This window comes from Medicago sativa, chromosome 7 (assembly GCF_051527215.1).
Source record: "Medicago sativa cultivar Bolivia chromosome 7, Bolivia_mono, whole genome shotgun sequence".
NCBI lineage: Eukaryota > Viridiplantae > Streptophyta > Magnoliopsida > Fabales > Fabaceae > Medicago > Medicago sativa.
Window position 1 is genome coordinate 66,101,921 of NC_140755.1, and position 18,673 is coordinate 66,120,593.

Below are 18,673 nucleotides of genomic sequence, written 5' to 3' on the forward strand. Positions count from 1 at the left end.
TTTACTATAAATATTTTTTATTTTGAGGGATACTATAAATATTTCTTAAAATTATATAATAAAGAATAAAATGATGACATCATTATCTAAGATTTGTTAAATGACATAATTAATATAAAATCAAGATCCAAAATTATTTGCTTTGAAGTCTCTTGAATATTTTAGAATTATAATTACCGTCTACATTTCTTCATATTTTAAAGGCTTAAATGTGTCATTAGTCCCTGCAGTTACACCATTTTTTGGGTTTGGTCCCTGCGCTTTTTTTTGTTTGGTTTTAGTCCTTGCACTTTATAAAAATTTTGGCTTTAATCCTTGCCGTTAGTTAGCCGTTAAAAAAAAGGTTAAAATTAACTGTGTGCCACGTGGCCCAATCGTTACATGCCATGTGGCACATCAAAAAGAAATATTTATAATTTTAATTAAATAAAATAAAACAATTGATTTATAATTTGTTTTGTTATAATTATTAAAGCTTACTGTTCTTCCTTTCTTCATATCAATCCCAATCCAACCCAGGAAAAAAAACCTTCCGTGCATATCCTTTATTTTCTTGGCTTTACACAACCCACCCAACACCAAATTATACACATAAGAGTCCCATCTTTCTCCAAAGGACTACTACTATTATTAACCTTCTCTAACTTTCAATTCCAATTTCCAAAAACAAATTACTCTAGTACGATTAACATTGTTATGGATTGTAAAGGAAAACAATTATAACACACGCATCTCATCCCATCCATACAATTTTCAGAGCTGACTTTAATTTAAGCTTCAATTCAAGTTCGCAAAAATTACTACTAGAAACTTCAGAAAACGAAAGTAGGAGTAACGGCAAACGACGTCGGGTGGTGGTAAGCGACAGAGGTCGCCGGGGAAGCGAGTAGTCCATGGGAAATCTGGGTTGATGGAGTTGAGAACATTGTAGAGTGCTTTTTGTTCGGTTGGGTTGGGTGAATGGGTAGTTTTTCCGATACAATGAAAGGGAAATGTGGAAACTGATGGGTATAATGGTAAAAATTGATGAATAAATTGATGGGTATCCTGAGGAAGTGTGAGTGATTCGGAACAAAACAATGAAATGAAAGTGTTGATGTGGGATTGGAGGGGATGATGAACAGTAAGCTCTAATAATAATAATAAAACAAATTATAAATAAATTGTTTTATTTTATTTAATTAAAATTGTAAATATTTCTTTTTGATGTGCCACATGGCATGTAACGATTGGGCCACGTGGCACTCAGTTAATTTTAACCTTTTTTTTAACGGCTAACTAACGGCAAGGACTAAAGCCAATTTTTTTATAAAGTGCAAGGACTAAAACCAAACAAAAAAAAGCGCAGGGACCAAACCCAAAAAATGGTGTAACTGCAGGGACTAATGACACATTTAAACCTATTTTAAAAGGTAAATTATATTTGGTTTAAATGTGTAATTGGTCCCTGCACTTTCAACAGATTTTGGCATTGGTCCCTGCACTTTTTCTTGTTTGGCATTGGTCCTTGCACTTTGTAAAAATATTGGCATTGGTCCCTGCACTTTTTTTTGTTTGGCATTGGTCCCTGCACTTTGTAAAAATATTGGTATTGGTCCCTGCACTTTGGACAAATATTGGTATTGGTGCCACGTGTCATGAAATGATTGGGATCAATACCAAAATTTTTACAAAGTGCAGGGACCAATACCAATATTTTTACAAAGTGCAGGGACCAATGTCAAACAAAAAATAGTGCAGGGACCAATGACAATATTTTTACAAAGTGCAGGGACCAATGTCAAACAAAAAAAAGTGCAAGGACCAATGCCAAAATCTATTGAAAGTGCAAGGACCAATTACACATTTAAAGCATTATATTTTGAGACTAAAATTTTCTTTACATATTTTTCAATTTCTATATATTTATAGGATATAGAACTAATTAATTCCTTGATTTTAATACAAGTAAAAGTTTAGAATATAATAAAAATTGGGATAAAATCTGCTAAATCTCAACTATACTGCATAATACAAAAATAAGAACAAAAAGAACATAAATTACATGGATTAATATGTGTGTTCAACTACCCGCTTTTATTTTCTTTTTACCTAGAGAAAAAAAATTCCCAAGATTCATCAAAAGTTTAAAAAACTAGACTTGTTTCCATGATTCTACTATTTAGTTTGTCTTAGAGCGTTTTTATTAGTACCATGTGGGGGCATCATAATTTTTTATGAGGGGTCAAAGTATAAAATCAACTCATTATTTATTGTGAAAAAAATGTATAAGTGGGGTCAGCTGCCCCCAATTGCCAATGGGTGGATCCGTGCCTGGACATATGGTAATATGCTTATCTTTGTTGCATATATAAATAATAATGGACTGCTTGTTTATTCACCCGTATGTTGATTGTTAGTATACTTATAAGTTGTTGACTTTGTTGCGGACTTGGGTATTTCAACACTGTAGGGGTATCTGTGTCATGGATTCATGGGGTGGATATGAGGACAATCACCATCCACGTGCCAAGATGTTTCACCCGCTTAGGGGTTAGGTTGCACCTGATCCTTACAGAAGACATATGGATTCGCTGGATCTGGGGGGTGTTTACATGTCCCCATACGCTGAACACCATCAAATATGTTTGTTCAAGTAGATCAATCTTTAATATTGATGGCTCGGATACAAAACTCTTAGGGTGAGATATCTGCCGGAGTGGGTGATTTGTTAGTGTGATTTTGTCTAGACCCTCCCCAGACATCCATGTGACAGTGCATCTCCCAGACGACCTTATCAGAGATCAGTTAGCGCTATGTCCACTATCTTGATCTATGCTAACATATCAGGATTTGGGGCATTCTGTTATTACTGGTGTTCAAGCAGCATATGGATACATAAGATGGTTTTATTACATTTCACATCCACAAATCATACTTCTTGACCGGAAGATTGGGACGTATCAGAGGTCAGGTCTTATCCGTCAAGTGCAGTGGTGTGGTGAAGAGAGGGACTTATGAATGAAATAGTTTGGAATCAATTCTGGCAGAGGTTCATGGAGGGCGGGTTTATCGTCGTAAGCATGGTAGGGGTGGCGGGTGTAACGCCCTATTTTATTAATTATTATTTTATCAAGTTTGGTGTCTTTTTGTATAATTTATTTGAATAAATGTTATGTGTTATATGTGCTCATATATGATTAATTGTCTGTGTGTGTATTTTTGGTTTTAATTATTAGAATTTGACCTGGTAATAATTAGACATTTTACTAAGTTGAGTGAGTAGTAATATTTCTAATTAGTTGTGAGCCGGTAAGTGACAGTTATTATTATTATTTTACCGTTAAGTTAGTAGACCTGTTACGAGTGGACTATATTATTTTATAGAAAGAAAGAATATAATATAAGAAAGAAAGGTTAGAATAGAAACAAGAAAGAGTAGGTGGAGGGGCTAGCTTTTGTACATTAGTTAACTTTTCCATTTTCCTCTCCCTCCCACTCATTCACGTGTATACTCTTTTCCCTATTGCACCATTATTAAATCAAAAGTTTCTCCACTCACTATTTTACTCCCTATTTTACTCCCTAATTTCCTCCCTATGTTCCTCTTTTCATGTACTGTTAAATTCCTATATAATTGCCTGCTAATTGTGCCGTAAGGAGGAGAAGAGATAATATTGTTCTCTTAGTACATTTTTGTGAGCCACATCTCTTTTGTTACGTGTTCCTTTCTTCTCTCTCTCAATCTCTGTTTTGGTTCTCACACAAACAAAGTCGACCTCCCACACATACAAATAAATACTACTCACATAATTCCTACTATGTCAAGAACAAACAGAAACATTCATGTTATTTTCTCTGCATGAATTTACTTCACTGTTAATTGCTTGCGTTGTTGTTGTCCTTGCCATCTTTTCCATGCTTATTAAAGTTGCCAAGGTAAGGGTGAGACTATCTTTCACTAATATTAAGTCTGTAGATCATTAGATTGCAATTAACATGTTGTAGGATTAGTTTGTGAGAATTGAGAATTAAGGTTTAAAGTGAGTATTTAATGATAAGATGATGAAAGTTTTAAAAAGATATTTTTATCTTGCTCCATTAATTAATTTACATCATATGATTTATTATGTCTATTAGTAATATGAGACTTCTCTTAATTTTATAATAATAGTGATAAATAGTATTTATTATTTATTATATAATTCTTGGATGATGATGAATTAATTGATGACGAATATTGATGTGATATTTTAAGGTATTTGATTTAAAGATGTTCTATATAAATATGTGATATTTTAACATATGTGATTTAAAGATGTGCTATATAGAGATGTGATACTTTAAGATATGTGATTTAAAGATGTGCTATATAAAGATGTGCTATTTGAATATGTGTGCTTTTAAGATTTGTTATTTAAGGATGTGATATTTGATGATGTTGTATTATGATGTTGATATGATATGAATGGTTTATATGTTGTGTTTGCTGTTATTGAACCTTATTAAGATGTAAAGGTCAGTCTAAGTTGAGGAGTCTTATAAGATGTTATGATGTTGAGAAGTGTTAAGATGTCATAGATGTTCATGAAGTTTTAAGAAGTAAGATGTTGAGTCCATGCATATTCATTTAAAGATGAGGGCTCATGCCCTGGAGCTTTTGCTCAACCACGACGATGGAGCTTTTGCTCAACCACGACGATGGAGCTTTTGCTCAAGAGCCTATTTACGCTCATATAAGTTGGGGGCTTGATGCTCTGATTGGTACCACATGCATTGCATATCAAGATGATTAAAGATGATTTTAAGAAGTTGAAGTTGCATAGTCGAGTCGAGTTGTTAAGAGGTTAAGATGTCGAGTTGTTAAGAGGTTAAGATGTCGAGTTGTTAAGATTGATTTATAAGTTGAATACGAAGTTGCTGTTGATGATTGATTATGAAGCTGACCATGAATTTGATTATGAAGTTGTTATGATAATGCTATGATGTTTGTGATTAATATATGTGATGATGTTTGTGATTAATATATGTGATGATGTTTGTGATTAATATACGTGATGATGTTTGTGATTAATATATGTGATGATGTTTATGATTAGTAACTGATGTTATATGATGATGTTTATGTCTATGATTAAGATGATATATGATGCTATGATTAAGATGATACAAGATGAAGTACATGACTAATGTAGGAAGATTAATAATGCTAGTTAATGAAGTTTAAGATGTTAGATATAATTATTGAATTATATGACGTCTATGTTGTTAAGTGTAGTTTATGATTTATATGCTTAATATTATTGTTGAGAAATCTCACCCCTTTGCTTGAAAATGTTGCTCTTCGTATGGGTAACTTGCAGGTAACCAAAAATTAGTTGCGGTCGTGAGTGGACTCCTCACAAGTGTGTGTCTTAGGTGCTCTGATACGTAACGGGATGGGAATTTTGTTATTGCTTTCTGTTCCTTACGTATTATTTTTGAAGATTTCAAGAATTAATGTTGAACTAAGATTTTATGAGACTTTATGTTGAGGCCCTTGTGCCAAAGACTATTTAAGATGTTGAAACTATTCCGCTGCGAAGTTTTAAATATTACGTTTTTGGATTTTTGAAGGATAAATATTTATTTATTCCGTTTACGATTTTAAGAAAAGAAATGTGACATTCCGTTTACGTTGAATTACTTTGATTTATATTAAGAAATTTTTATGTCGGAAAAACGGGGTGTTACAGTTGGTATCAGAGCAGGTCGGTCCGTCCGGCCAAGTAGATGAGTCGTTGTGTCGCGTCGTCATGTTTTCTAGTTAGTAGTTGTGATTTATTACGTGATCATGTTTAACTGGCTAACTTGATGTGGTTTTGTGTTTTGTTTGAAGAAGCAATAACTAAATTTATTTTCTCCTGTGCTTTGAATTTCGAGGACGAAATTCTTTTAAGTTGGGGAGAGTTGTAACGCCCTATTTTATTAATTATTATTTTATCAAGTTTGGTGTCTTTTTGTATAATTTATTTGAATAAATGTTATGTGTTATATGTGCTCATATATGATTAATTGTCTGTGTGTGTATTTTTGGTTTTAATTATTAGAATTTGACCTGGTAATAATTAGACATTTTACTAAGTTGAGTGAGTAGTAATATTTCTAATTAGTTGTGAGCCGGTAAGTGACAGTTATTATTATTATTTTACCGTTAAGTTAGTAGACCTGTTACGAGTGGACTATATTATTTTATAGAAAGAAAGAATATAATATAAGAAAGAAAGGTTAGAATAGAAACAAGAAAGAGTAGGTGGAGGGGCTAGCTTTTGTACATTAGTTAACTTTTCCATTTTCCTCTCCCTCCCACTCATTCACGTGTATACTCTTTTCCCTATTGCACCATTATTAAATCAAAAGTTTCTCCACTCACTATTTTACTCCCTATTTTACTCCCTAATTTCCTCCCTATGTTCCTCTTTTCATGTACTGTTAAATTCCTATATAATTGCCTGCTAATTGTGCCGTAAGGAGGAGAAGAGATAATATTGTTCTCTTAGTACATTTTTGTGAGCCACATCTCTTTTGTTACGTGTTCCTTTCTTCTCTCTCTCAATCTCTGTTTTGGTTCTCACACAAACAAAGTCGACCTCCCACACATACAAATAAATACTACTCACATAATTCCTACTATGTCAAGAACAAACAGAAACATTCATGTTATTTTCTCTGCATGAATTTACTTCACTGTTAATTGCTTGCGTTGTTGTTGTCCTTGCCATCTTTTCCATGCTTATTAAAGTTGCCAAGGTAAGGGTGAGACTATCTTTCACTAATATTAAGTCTGTAGATCATTAGATTGCAATTAACATGTTGTAGGATTAGTTTGTGAGAATTGAGAATTAAGGTTTAAAGTGAGTATTTAATGATAAGATGATGAAAGTTTTAAAAAGATATTTTTATCTTGCTCCATTAATTAATTTACATCATATGATTTATTATGTCTATTAGTAATATGAGACTTCTCTTAATTTTATAATAATAGTGATAAATAGTATTTATTATTTATTATATAATTCTTGGATGATGATGAATTAATTGATGACGAATATTGATGTGATATTTTAAGGTATTTGATTTAAAGATGTTCTATATAAATATGTGATATTTTAACATATGTGATTTAAAGATGTGCTATATAGAGATGTGATACTTTAAGATATGTGATTTAAAGATGTGCTATATAAAGATGTGCTATTTGAATATGTGTGCTTTTAAGATTTGTTATTTAAGGATGTGATATTTGATGATGTTGTATTATGATGTTGATATGATATGAATGGTTTATATGTTGTGTTTGCTGTTATTGAACCTTATTAAGATGTAAAGGTCAGTCTAAGTTGAGGAGTCTTATAAGATGTTATGATGTTGAGAAGTGTTAAGATGTCATAGATGTTCATGAAGTTTTAAGAAGTAAGATGTTGAGTCCATGCATATTCATTTAAAGATGAGGGCTCATGCCCTGGAGCTTTTGCTCAACCACGACGATGGAGCTTTTGCTCAACCACGACGATGGAGCTTTTGCTCAAGAGCCTATTTACGCTCATATAAGTTGGGGGCTTGATGCTCTGATTGGTACCACATGCATTGCATATCAAGATGATTAAAGATGATTTTAAGAAGTTGAAGTTGCATAGTCGAGTCGAGTTGTTAAGAGGTTAAGATGTCGAGTTGTTAAGAGGTTAAGATGTCGAGTTGTTAAGATTGATTTATAAGTTGAATACGAAGTTGCTGTTGATGATTGATTATGAAGCTGACCATGAATTTGATTATGAAGTTGTTATGATAATGCTATGATGTTTGTGATTAATATATGTGATGATGTTTGTGATTAATATATGTGATGATGTTTGTGATTAATATACGTGATGATGTTTGTGATTAATATATGTGATGATGTTTATGATTAGTAACTGATGTTATATGATGATGTTTATGTCTATGATTAAGATGATATATGATGCTATGATTAAGATGATACAAGATGAAGTACATGACTAATGTAGGAAGATTAATAATGCTAGTTAATGAAGTTTAAGATGTTAGATATAATTATTGAATTATATGACGTCTATGTTGTTAAGTGTAGTTTATGATTTATATGTTTAATATTATTGTTGAGAAATCTCACCCCTTTGCTTGAAAATGTTGCTCTTCGTATGGGTAACTTGCAGGTAACCAAAAATTAGTTGCGGTCGTGAGTGGACTCCTCACAAGTGTGTGTCTTAGGTGCTCTGATACGTAACGGGATGGGAATTTTGTTATTGCTTTCTGTTCCTTACGTATTATTTTTGAAGATTTCAAGAATTAATGTTGAACTAAGATTTTATGAGACTTTATGTTGAGGCCCTTGTGCCAAAGACTATTTAAGATGTTGAAACTATTCCGCTGCGAAGTTTTAAATATTACGTTTTTGGATTTTTGAAGGATAAATATTTATTTATTCCGTTTACGATTTTAAGAAAAGAAATGTGACATTCCGTTTACGTTGAATTACTTTGATTTATATTAAGAAATTTTTATGTCGGAAAAACGGGGTGTTACAGCGGGGGTCCTAGGGCTTAATTTTATGGTGTTGTAATATTTATAACAAATTGGATGTTTTTAATTTTATGTTTGAATATTTGGATTGTAACATACAGATAATTTGTTTTTCATTTTATGTTTGAAAATTGTGTTGTTTTTTATCGCTTTCATTACATCACTTTATTTATATATTTACGAATGCATGTTTATTTCAAAGGATTACATAATTTTTATGTATAAAAGAAAAAAAAAAGTGTCTCTGTTTATGTCCTAATACATTTCGGATTATATAATCCTAAATGATTTATGGCATTTCAGGGTCCGTTTGATGGTCGGGATAGGGAGACAGGATATGATACATTAATCATATCCTTCTGAAATCTCATGTTTGATGCACCAAAAGGATAGGATGAAATAAACCATTTTCCTATCCTATCTTGACTTTCCTTTGTAATTTATATCCTAAGTATAGGATGGGTTAGAAATTATCCTGATGGGATTAGAAGATCATTTCTTATTTATTATCTTGATATTCTGTCATTTTTAAAATATTGTCATTTTTAAAATAATGATAGCATGTATTTTCTATTATAATTAATAACATGCCATTTTTATAATATGTAATTAATTATGAGGGCAATTTTTTCATTTAATTATATGATATCCTGTTTGTTATCATGTGCGCATCAAACACATGATATGATTAATGTTTATCATGTCCTTATCATATCATATCTCTATTCAACGTTGTATCATATCCTGCCTCTATCATATCCTGACCATCAAACAGACCCTCATATTATATAATGCAAAATATGCCTTGTTTACACCACAAATTTGTTTTTATGATGTGTTTGACACTTTTCGAATTATATAATCATAATTGATTTAAGGGGTTTCATATTATATAATCTGAAACCTATAATTTTAACTGAGATTACACAAACATCTCTAAGGTGCTTTTTCTTGTAATAGTTTCTGAACTATTCGGATTATATAATCTTAAATTTAGTTTAAATTATATAATCCGAACAAATGGTATTTTGGGGAAAAAGAAAATAGGGCGCATGAGAATGCAATAGGGTGGGTAAAGTAATAGTCTAACATAATTGTGTATATTTTTTTTTTTAATCTAGCCAGATTGGGCAGCCCATCATCTAGCCAGACTGGTATTTGACGAGCCCAACACTGACTAGTTAAACAAACCCCCTTTAATTTTTTATTCAAAATAAAAAAATAGACTCTTATTTATTTATCACACCTAGTATAAAAAGAACTCCAAAATAAACTGTCAGAAACCACCAATTTTCATTTCTAAACTTCACCTGGAACAGTACAATTTTTCCCTTCTCAAATCTACAACATAATCAAATGAACATAAAAGGAAACACTAATTTTGATTTGATCTTTTTCTGTAAAAAAAAAAATGATTTGATCTTTTTATGTATACATTTATCTTGAATTCAAATTTGATTGAACTCACAAATATAGATAGACCCCCAAATTATGTAACGTTTTATTGGTATGGTGATAAAGTTGCAAACACCATTTAAAATTCACACACATAATTGTGAGGGTTTGAATTCGAATTTGAACGAAGGTGCTTAGCTAAACAATATCGATATTGTTAGTTGAACTACGTCTTATGAAATGTGTAATATTTTATTTAAATTGAACAACTATAAAATTCATATCAAAATATTTAAAAATCATGACCACCATAAACAAGTCACATTCAAACTAATGGTTATACCCCTTAATTTGATGAGATATTTCAATAGCATAAATAGCCGACATGCTACCTTTGAAATATCAAGGTTTACAACAAAGCAACCCACAATAGTAGCAATGCTACCTTTGAAAATACTACCACAAGTGACCCCAGAGAACCATGAGATATGCCATCAATATTGCACTTAATTAAATTGTACGAGGAGAGAGCCAGTCAATTTGAATAATGTTTCAACATTCCTTTGATGACCATTTACTATGAACAACTTCAGAATATTACAAGCATTGACGAAGGAGATAACAAAAGACGTGTCGAAGAATCATTCTATAATAGATTCTAAAGGGTTAAACTCAGCTAAGTTTCTCTAAAAAACGAAGGGCTAAATTTATAAACTTTTGGGTGTTTAAAAGCATATCTATGTTAGAGAATCAACTTTAATTGTATACTCGAAATAATAAGCGTAGAGACTAGAGACACAATTTTGTCTTAAAATTTTCTTGAGTCCAATTTAGTCTTCAACAAAAAATAATACTCAAATCAATCCTTAACATTTTTATTCGGAAAACCAATTAGTCTGTGATATAGAGTTGAGGGACTAATTTATTTTAAATATGAAAATTTGGATTAATTTCGATGTTATAATAATAATAATAATAATAATAATAATAATAATAATAATAATAATAATAATAATAATAATAATAATAATAATAATAATAATAATAATAATAGAGCCTTTATTTTTTCCAAAATTGGAGAAAATCTCTGTCCAATCATAAACAAGTAAATTATAATTATTAGTAAATATAAAATGAATATTTTATTTAACAAGGAAATGAAAGTAATAATAATAATCCATTTTCTATTTCAAAAATAATAATAATAATCCACTTTCATTTCCTCTTTTTTTTTTACGGATTTTCATTTCCTCTTTTTTTTTTTTTTTGAGGAAAATTTCCTCTTATTATCAAGAAAATAAAATACTCCATAGTTTCATTACACCTACACAATAATACTTTTTTTTAAAGGACCTACACAATAATACTAAAAAAGGCATAAATTAGTTTTAGAATTGTTTACTACATTTTCATTTAATCAAAAAAAAAATACAAAAAAATCCACCGTGTGGCAGAACAGAACCATTGGAATCCACAAGTAAAAAGCAAAATGATATGAAGAAGATAAGTGGGACCAATAGTATCACAAACCATTACGAACCTTACATTCTCTTTTCCTTCAATACCTTAGAACACAATCCATCCATGCAACTCATTCACCACTAGAAACACACTAGTGCAAAATTCAACAAAAATGGTTGCAATGGCAGCAGCAACAGCATCATCACAATTGATATTCTCAAAACCTTATTCTCCCTCACGTCTATGTCCCTTCCAACTTTGTGTCTTCGACACGAAATCTGTGTTATCAAGTTCAAGAAAAAAGCATGTGAGTGGCTATGGAGGAGTGAGATGCATGGCTGTTGGTGAAGTAGCTGCGGAGACGAAGAAAAGAAGTAGTTATGAGCTTATAACATTGACTAGTTGGTTGTTGAAGCAAGAACAAACAGGGATTATTGATGCTGAACTTACTATTGTTTTGAATAGTATTTCGTTGGCATGTAAACAGATTGCTTCTTTGGTTCAAAGAGCTAATATTTCTAACCTTACTGGTGTTCAAGGTGCTGTAAATATTCAAGGGGAGGATCAGAAAAAACTTGATGTTGTCTCAAATGAGGTATGTATTACATGTTGTTTAATTAGTTTTGAAATAGGGTCGAACTCTGGATTACTAAGACCTCTTTCTCTTAGAAACCGGAGGATTGAGACCTAAAAAGTTTCATGGTCGAGGTTGAAATAATTGATATTGTAGAGAATCGCAATTAAATGTGGCTAATGTTGCCTCAATTAGAGTCGCTTTGAATCTCGAGACGTCAAAAAAAATTATGTCGCAATTCTAATCACGACTGCGGATAATATGCTTCAATTCATCGAGAAAAATTGATTTTGATCAAGTTCAAATTGCTAAAACATTTATGCTAAAGGAGTGTATTAGAAGGGTTTACTCTTGGTCACATTTAGCTACTAATGTTAATAGACAATGTATTTTTGTTCAGGTATTCTCAAATTGCTTGAGGTCAAGTGGGAGGACAGGTATAATAGCATCAGAGGAAGAGGATGTGCCGGTGGCAGTAGAAGAGAGTTATTCCGGAAACTACATTGTGGTATTTGATCCACTTGATGGTTCATCCAATATTGACGCTGCAGTGTCCACCGGTTCCATTTTTGGAATTTACAGCCCCAATGATGAGTGTCTTCCTGACCTCAGTGATGAGTCTGACCTCACAGTAAGTGAATGCTTCGAAATTTATTGTTTTCATTTATGATTAGGAATCGAACTCGGTAATTTGGAGTGGGCCTGAAGACGTAGACTCGTTTACATTTGATTGATAAATTAACTTGTTAAGAAAAATGTGACTAATATAAGTGTGAATGATTCAAGTGGAATACACTTGTGATAAATGAAATTGTCATTTTTCAAGTTTTTAGTTGAATCACTACATGATGTTAAAAGATGCAGTAACAAGCAACTTAGAAACCTAAAGGTTGGTTCAACTAGTTGGGCCGAGAGCAGGCAAGTTCATCGGTTGGTTTGATCCCAACGATACCTTAATTTGGTTAAACAAGGGTCACAATTTGTTCGGCCCGTTCTTACTTTTTGTATTTTTTTTCATTTTCTAAATATCTTTTAAACTTCCAGTTCAACTATGGTTGAACCGATCGAACCATGATCGGAAAGTCTCACCAATTTGATCTTTTAAACATTGCTTAACACAATCCATATGTTAATTGCAGCTTGGCACCGAAGAACAAAGATGCATTGTGAATGTATGCCAACCAGGAAGCAACCTTCTAGCAGCTGGTTACTGCATGTACTCTAGCTCAGTAATCTTTGTTCTAACGATCGGTAAAGGAGTGTTTGTATTCACATTAGATCCAATGTATGGAGAATTTGTTTTGACTCAAGAAAATCTCCAAATACCAAAATCAGGGAAAATATATTCTTTCAATGAAGGGAATTACAAGTTGTGGGATGACAACTTGAAGAAATACATCGATGATCTCAAGGAACCAGGTTCTAATGGCAAACCTTATTCAGCAAGGTATATTGGTAGCTTGGTAGGTGATTTCCATAGGACACTGCTATATGGTGGCATTTATGGTTACCCTAGAGACAAGAAAAGTAAGAATGGAAAGCTTAGGCTTTTATATGAATGTGCTCCGATGAGTTTCATTGTAGAACAGGCTGGTGGAAAAGGTTCAGATGGTCATCAAAGAGTACTTGACATTCAACCCACCGAAGTAAGTGTCGAATGACTTTTACCTTGTTTAGATAAACTACTTAATTAAGCGCTTATAGTTTAGGAAATTATCACACAACTGCATATGCATAAGCTGTTTCTATCACAAAAGATAAAATAAGTCAAATTGTTTTTATATCAACTATAAGCTAGTTTCGTAAGTAATTTTGGAGAGTTTAGGGAAATGAACTGAAATGAGCTTATGGACATGACATAAGCTAATCTATAAGCTCTTCCAAACAGTCTTTTAAGTACTTATGTCAGTAGATAAACTTAAATAAGTCAATCCAAACAGGTCTTTTACACGTAACTAAAAGCCAAGGTTTTAAATCACGATTACGATCACAGTTGTGGTCGTGTTGTGATCCTTAACGTTGCAAAGAATTGCAATCAAATGCGACTTTAACTGTCGTAGCAGAGACATCAAATACCTTGATGTCACAGACCAAAAATTGTGGCTGCAGATCTACTACTAAACCATGATAAAATATTTAATAGTTTATGATAAATGTTATGGGGATAGTCTTATTCAATTTTTCCTTTTTTTGGACAGATTCATCAACGTGTTCCACTGTACATTGGAAGCACGGAGGAAGTGGAGAAGGTTGAAAAGTACTTAGCTTAAAAGATATGTTAATGCAAAAAAAGTTATTTTGTAGCTTATGTTCTATGAAACTTGTTACAGTCAAGTGATTTTAAGGAAGAATTCTTTTTGTTTTATTTCTCCCTTTTCATTTCTCTATTGCAAAGAAAAAGCAAGGAAAAAAATATATTTCTCTTCAGACTATTTTGTATAAAAATTTGAAATAATCATGATTTTTGTAGCACACTTACCTAGCCTTCCTTAAATCACATTTCCTCAATAAGTAAAGTAGCATCAAGGTCTTAACCACTCAGGTGTTGTTTCCTGTATTATTATTTTTAATCAAAAGAGTTTAAAAGAGTTTCTCAATTACAAAGTAGTGGTCGAGACACCTGCCTATTAATTTAGTCTTATCTCACTATGTACGATAGGGTATAAGGTTCAAATTACACCATAAAGATAGCTGATTGAAAAGATCGAATAGAAACAGAGATTGAATATGTAATGCACAAATTACAATCAGTTCTTTACAAATGGTTAAACATACACTATGGTTAAACAAACATTACAGTTCTAATATTAAAAATGATCAAATTACAACGTAATCGAATAAAAAGCACACAAAAATTTGCTTCCCTAATCAAATTAAAAGTGTAAAGCATCGTTATTAATAACTAATTTCCCAACTAAGTTGGCACCGTAATCATCCACAAATTACGTAATTCCTTCTCTATTTCACTTTCAGTCGTGCGAAACTCTCTCCTTGATTTCAGTTTGGTACAAGTTGGGGCAGCCTCTTGATTGGAATGGGCAGGCTCTTGATTGCAAGACCTTCAGAGGATATATTTGTAACACCATTTGTTCTAAGATATTTTTTTGGGAGTGATGAATTACTTGGAACCTGTGACTCTCTAGTCATGCAATGTTGTGCTGATGAAGGGCATAATGTAAATCATTTGTGTTGATGAATTACTTTTAACATCCTCCATTGTAATTATTAGTGTTTGTGTTATCTATAGTCTATACTATATAGGGTTAAATATGTTTTTTGTCCCTATAAATATATCAACTTTTCGTTTTAGTCCCTCTAAAATTTTTCTTCAACTTTTAGTCCCTATAAAATTTTCAATCACTACTTTTGGTCCCTATTTTTAAGTTAATTTTTGTATTTTTTAATGAAATTGTGCAGAAATGTGTAGAATATTATAAAAAAAATCCCCCTAAAAAATTAGAATTTTTTAACAAAACATAAATTAATTATGAATTTTTAACCGTCAAACATATAAAAATTCATATTAAATTCATGTTTTGTTAAAAAATTCTAATTTTTTTCGGGAGAAATTCTTATAATATTATGAATTTTTCTACAAAAATTATTGAAAAATATGTATTCTATATATGAGTTTACTTTAAAAGAGTGACCAAAAGTGAAGATGGAAAATTTTTGAGGGACTAAAAGTTGAAGAAAAATTTTAGAGGGACTGAAACGAAAAGTTGATATATTTATAGGGACCAAAAACATATTTAACCCTACTATATATAACTAGTGAAATGAAAGGCATTCACGTACTTGTGTTTCCTCTCTTTTCATTGTTCTAATGTTTAAAAAATTATATGAACGATATTTTTTATGAAATTTTGATTTTGATTAACAACATAAATATAATTATTCGTTACTTTTGGATTATAACAAACCAAAATAGTCATATTTATCTATTTTAATGATACCAACAAAATAAGAAAAAAAATATAATATAAATTCTTATATTTTTAATGGCATCAAGAACAATCATTATTTATTTATTTTTGAAAGAATCAACAACAATCATTTTTATATTTCGTAAAAAAACAGTGAATACTTGAGATAATGAAAACCGATCTCTCTCTAAAACACATCATCTGCCCTCTCTCTAAGTCTCTCACCAAACAGCCACCGCCTTCCTCCCTCTTTCCAAAATCTTTCAGTGGCCTCTTCAAGTGGTGGTGCGACGAGAGTTGTTTCTCCGCACCACCTCCTCCTTTTTTGGGGGTTTTCTCTCCTTTCCTCCGGCGATCTTCCGTCCCCGTCACTGTTCATCCGCCGTGGTATGCTTTGCATCGCTGTGTTTTGATGGTGTGAGGATGGTTTGATTCAGATTCGCTTTTCTGGTGTTGGTTGGTGGATTTTTGGGTGGTGATCAATGGGTGGTTCCTTGCTGGGTTCTTGGTTCCGGTCATCCTCACCGTTCAAGGCCTTTGATTTCTGGTTCCTTTCAGATATGTTGAGATCTGCAGATTTCTTGGCTTCCGATTAGGGCTCTTTTGGTGTTTCTGTTCGTTTTGGTTGTTTCACTATTGTGCGTGTTACTCTGTTTTTTTGTACGTATTGTTTGTTTGTGTTCTTGTTCTTGTTTGATCAGAGATTGGGAGCCATGTGACGTGACCTCATTTTGCGGTGGTTCTGTTACATAAACCCGAAAGGGTCTGTTACAAAAAACCGAAAGGGTTTGGCCTGTTTAACCCGAAAGGGTCTGGTTATTGACGTATTGGACTCATCTATGATATGAGTTCTTACACGTTGTTTGCTCGAAAGAGTTTTATGCTTGCTGTTTTTCAGGGAGCTGTTGGCACTTGGATTTTGTTACCGTGTTGGCGGTCGATCCATTTGTCATTCTTACACTCTAAATGTTCTTTGCAGATGTTCACTTATCATTCTTTTTTGTAACTTGGTTTCGAGTTCGTACGCGGATTTGCTGGGTTGCGCGTGATTAGTGAATTTCTGTTAGGATAGATTAGAGTAGATCCATCTAGGATGATTTATCACGATGTATTCCCATTTGGATTTTCCTGGGTCAGGTCCTATGTCCCCCCAGTCTTTGTATCTTTTTCTTTTTATTTAATATATTTTCTTTTTGCTTAAAATAAAAAAGAATACTTGAGATAATGAAAAAGCCAACCCATAATCTTCAATTTTATTTATATATAGTACAGATGAAAATATACCGTTTTGGGCTGGTTTTTTCTCATTTCAATTATACCTTTAACCAAGTTTAACTATAAGAATGTTATTTAGTTGATGTCATTCAAAAGATAAGAATTTGTTATATTTTTCTGAAAGATATTATATTTTTTTTTTACAAAAGATATTATATTTGTTATATTGTTGATATCATTGAAAAATATAATTACAGTTTGTTACTATATGAAAGTACAAAATATCTATTATTATTTTATTTTGACAAAAAAATATCTATTATCTATATATCTAATTTTAATAAAAAAATTATAAAAAAAATTGTTTATAATTTACACGTGTTAGCACATAAAAAAGAGTAAACACACGGTCATGGAGTGTCAGTTTGAACACTAGTTTGTATAATATTAAGAGTAATGATATTTTGACATCCATTTGATGACAACTTTGTTGATAACCTTGTTTTTCTCACTTCTTATTGGTCAAAAACAATGGAGAGAGAAAAAGGAAGAGAGAGAATAACAACATCATGTGAGTATGAGAGAGAAAGTTGTCCAAAAAATGTCAAAAAATGGTTGTCAAAATATCATTTCTCATAATATTAATTGAAAATGCATATAATTTAAAAGTTATAAAAGAAAAAAGAGTGCTCATATTATAACACATACTTTTTTTGTGGTGATATTACACGTAACTTGTTAAATAAATTATTAATATCTACCTAAAATATGGATTTAAATGGGGTCCTGCAAATGGACGGCGGGATTGGACCCCTTGAATTACTCGATCTTTGGACAAGATACCAAGTTTAAAAAAAAAAAAAAAAAACTACTTAAAATATAAAATAAACAATAAATCCTAGTTAACAAAGTTGAAAAATTATCAAAAGTACGTGTTTAGAATGAAAATAATGAGCACATGTGGGCAAAAAAATTATTTCCTTGGAAATATATGAAATTAATCAAAAAATAATAATTTAATCAAATAATCATTTTAAATTGCTTCTATCAATTTAATATTTAAAAAATGAATGAATTGTCTATTAAATTTGTTAAAATATGAATAGATGGGAATCCTTTCAAAAAACAAATGAATAGATGGGAATGTCAAAGACCATATTTTTTCCAATAATACGTATTTACAACCACTTTATATTTTCAACATTTTTTTTTACAATCTATATTTTCAACATATATAATATTGATTGTCACATGACATAAATGACCGTGACAGTCATATTTAATACATGAAAAATAAGGAAGAATATTTGAACAAAAAAAAAATAAGGAAGAATGAATTTTTTCATGATATATAGTTGGTGTCATGCTTGTAGTTGATGATCCCTTAAAAAAAATGCTTGTAGTTGATGATGTTCTTGATAATCAACATGCATGATTTCAAAACTCATGTTTAATACATTGAGAATTAGCGAGAATCAATTGTGTATGATTAATTTAATATTTAAAATTGATTATTTTTAATATAAACTTAACGATATATTGA

The 18,673-nt window shown here is 31.5% G+C and overlaps 1 protein-coding gene and 1 long non-coding RNA gene across 2 annotated transcripts; both read left to right on the forward strand.

Moving 5' to 3' along the window:
* Positions 1–5,342: 5,342 nt before the first annotated feature.
* Positions 5,343–8,647, forward strand: LOC146907798 (uncharacterized). Its single transcript, XR_015018876.1, has 2 exons — positions 5,343–6,768; positions 8,193–8,647. It is a non-coding gene; the product is annotated as an uncharacterized LOC146907798 (long non-coding RNA).
* A 2,891-nt stretch (positions 8,648–11,538) lies between these two features.
* On the forward strand, positions 11,539–14,354 carry HCEF1 (high cyclic electron flow 1). Its single transcript, XM_085726198.1, has 4 exons — positions 11,539–12,010; positions 12,390–12,620; positions 13,129–13,635; positions 14,188–14,354. Exons 1-4 carry the CDS (start codon positions 11,588–11,590, stop codon positions 14,257–14,259), a joined length of 1,233 nt encoding a protein of 410 aa, XP_085582324.1. The 5' UTR covers positions 11,539–11,587; the 3' UTR covers positions 14,260–14,354.
* The last annotated feature ends 4,319 nt before the right edge of the window (positions 14,355–18,673 follow it).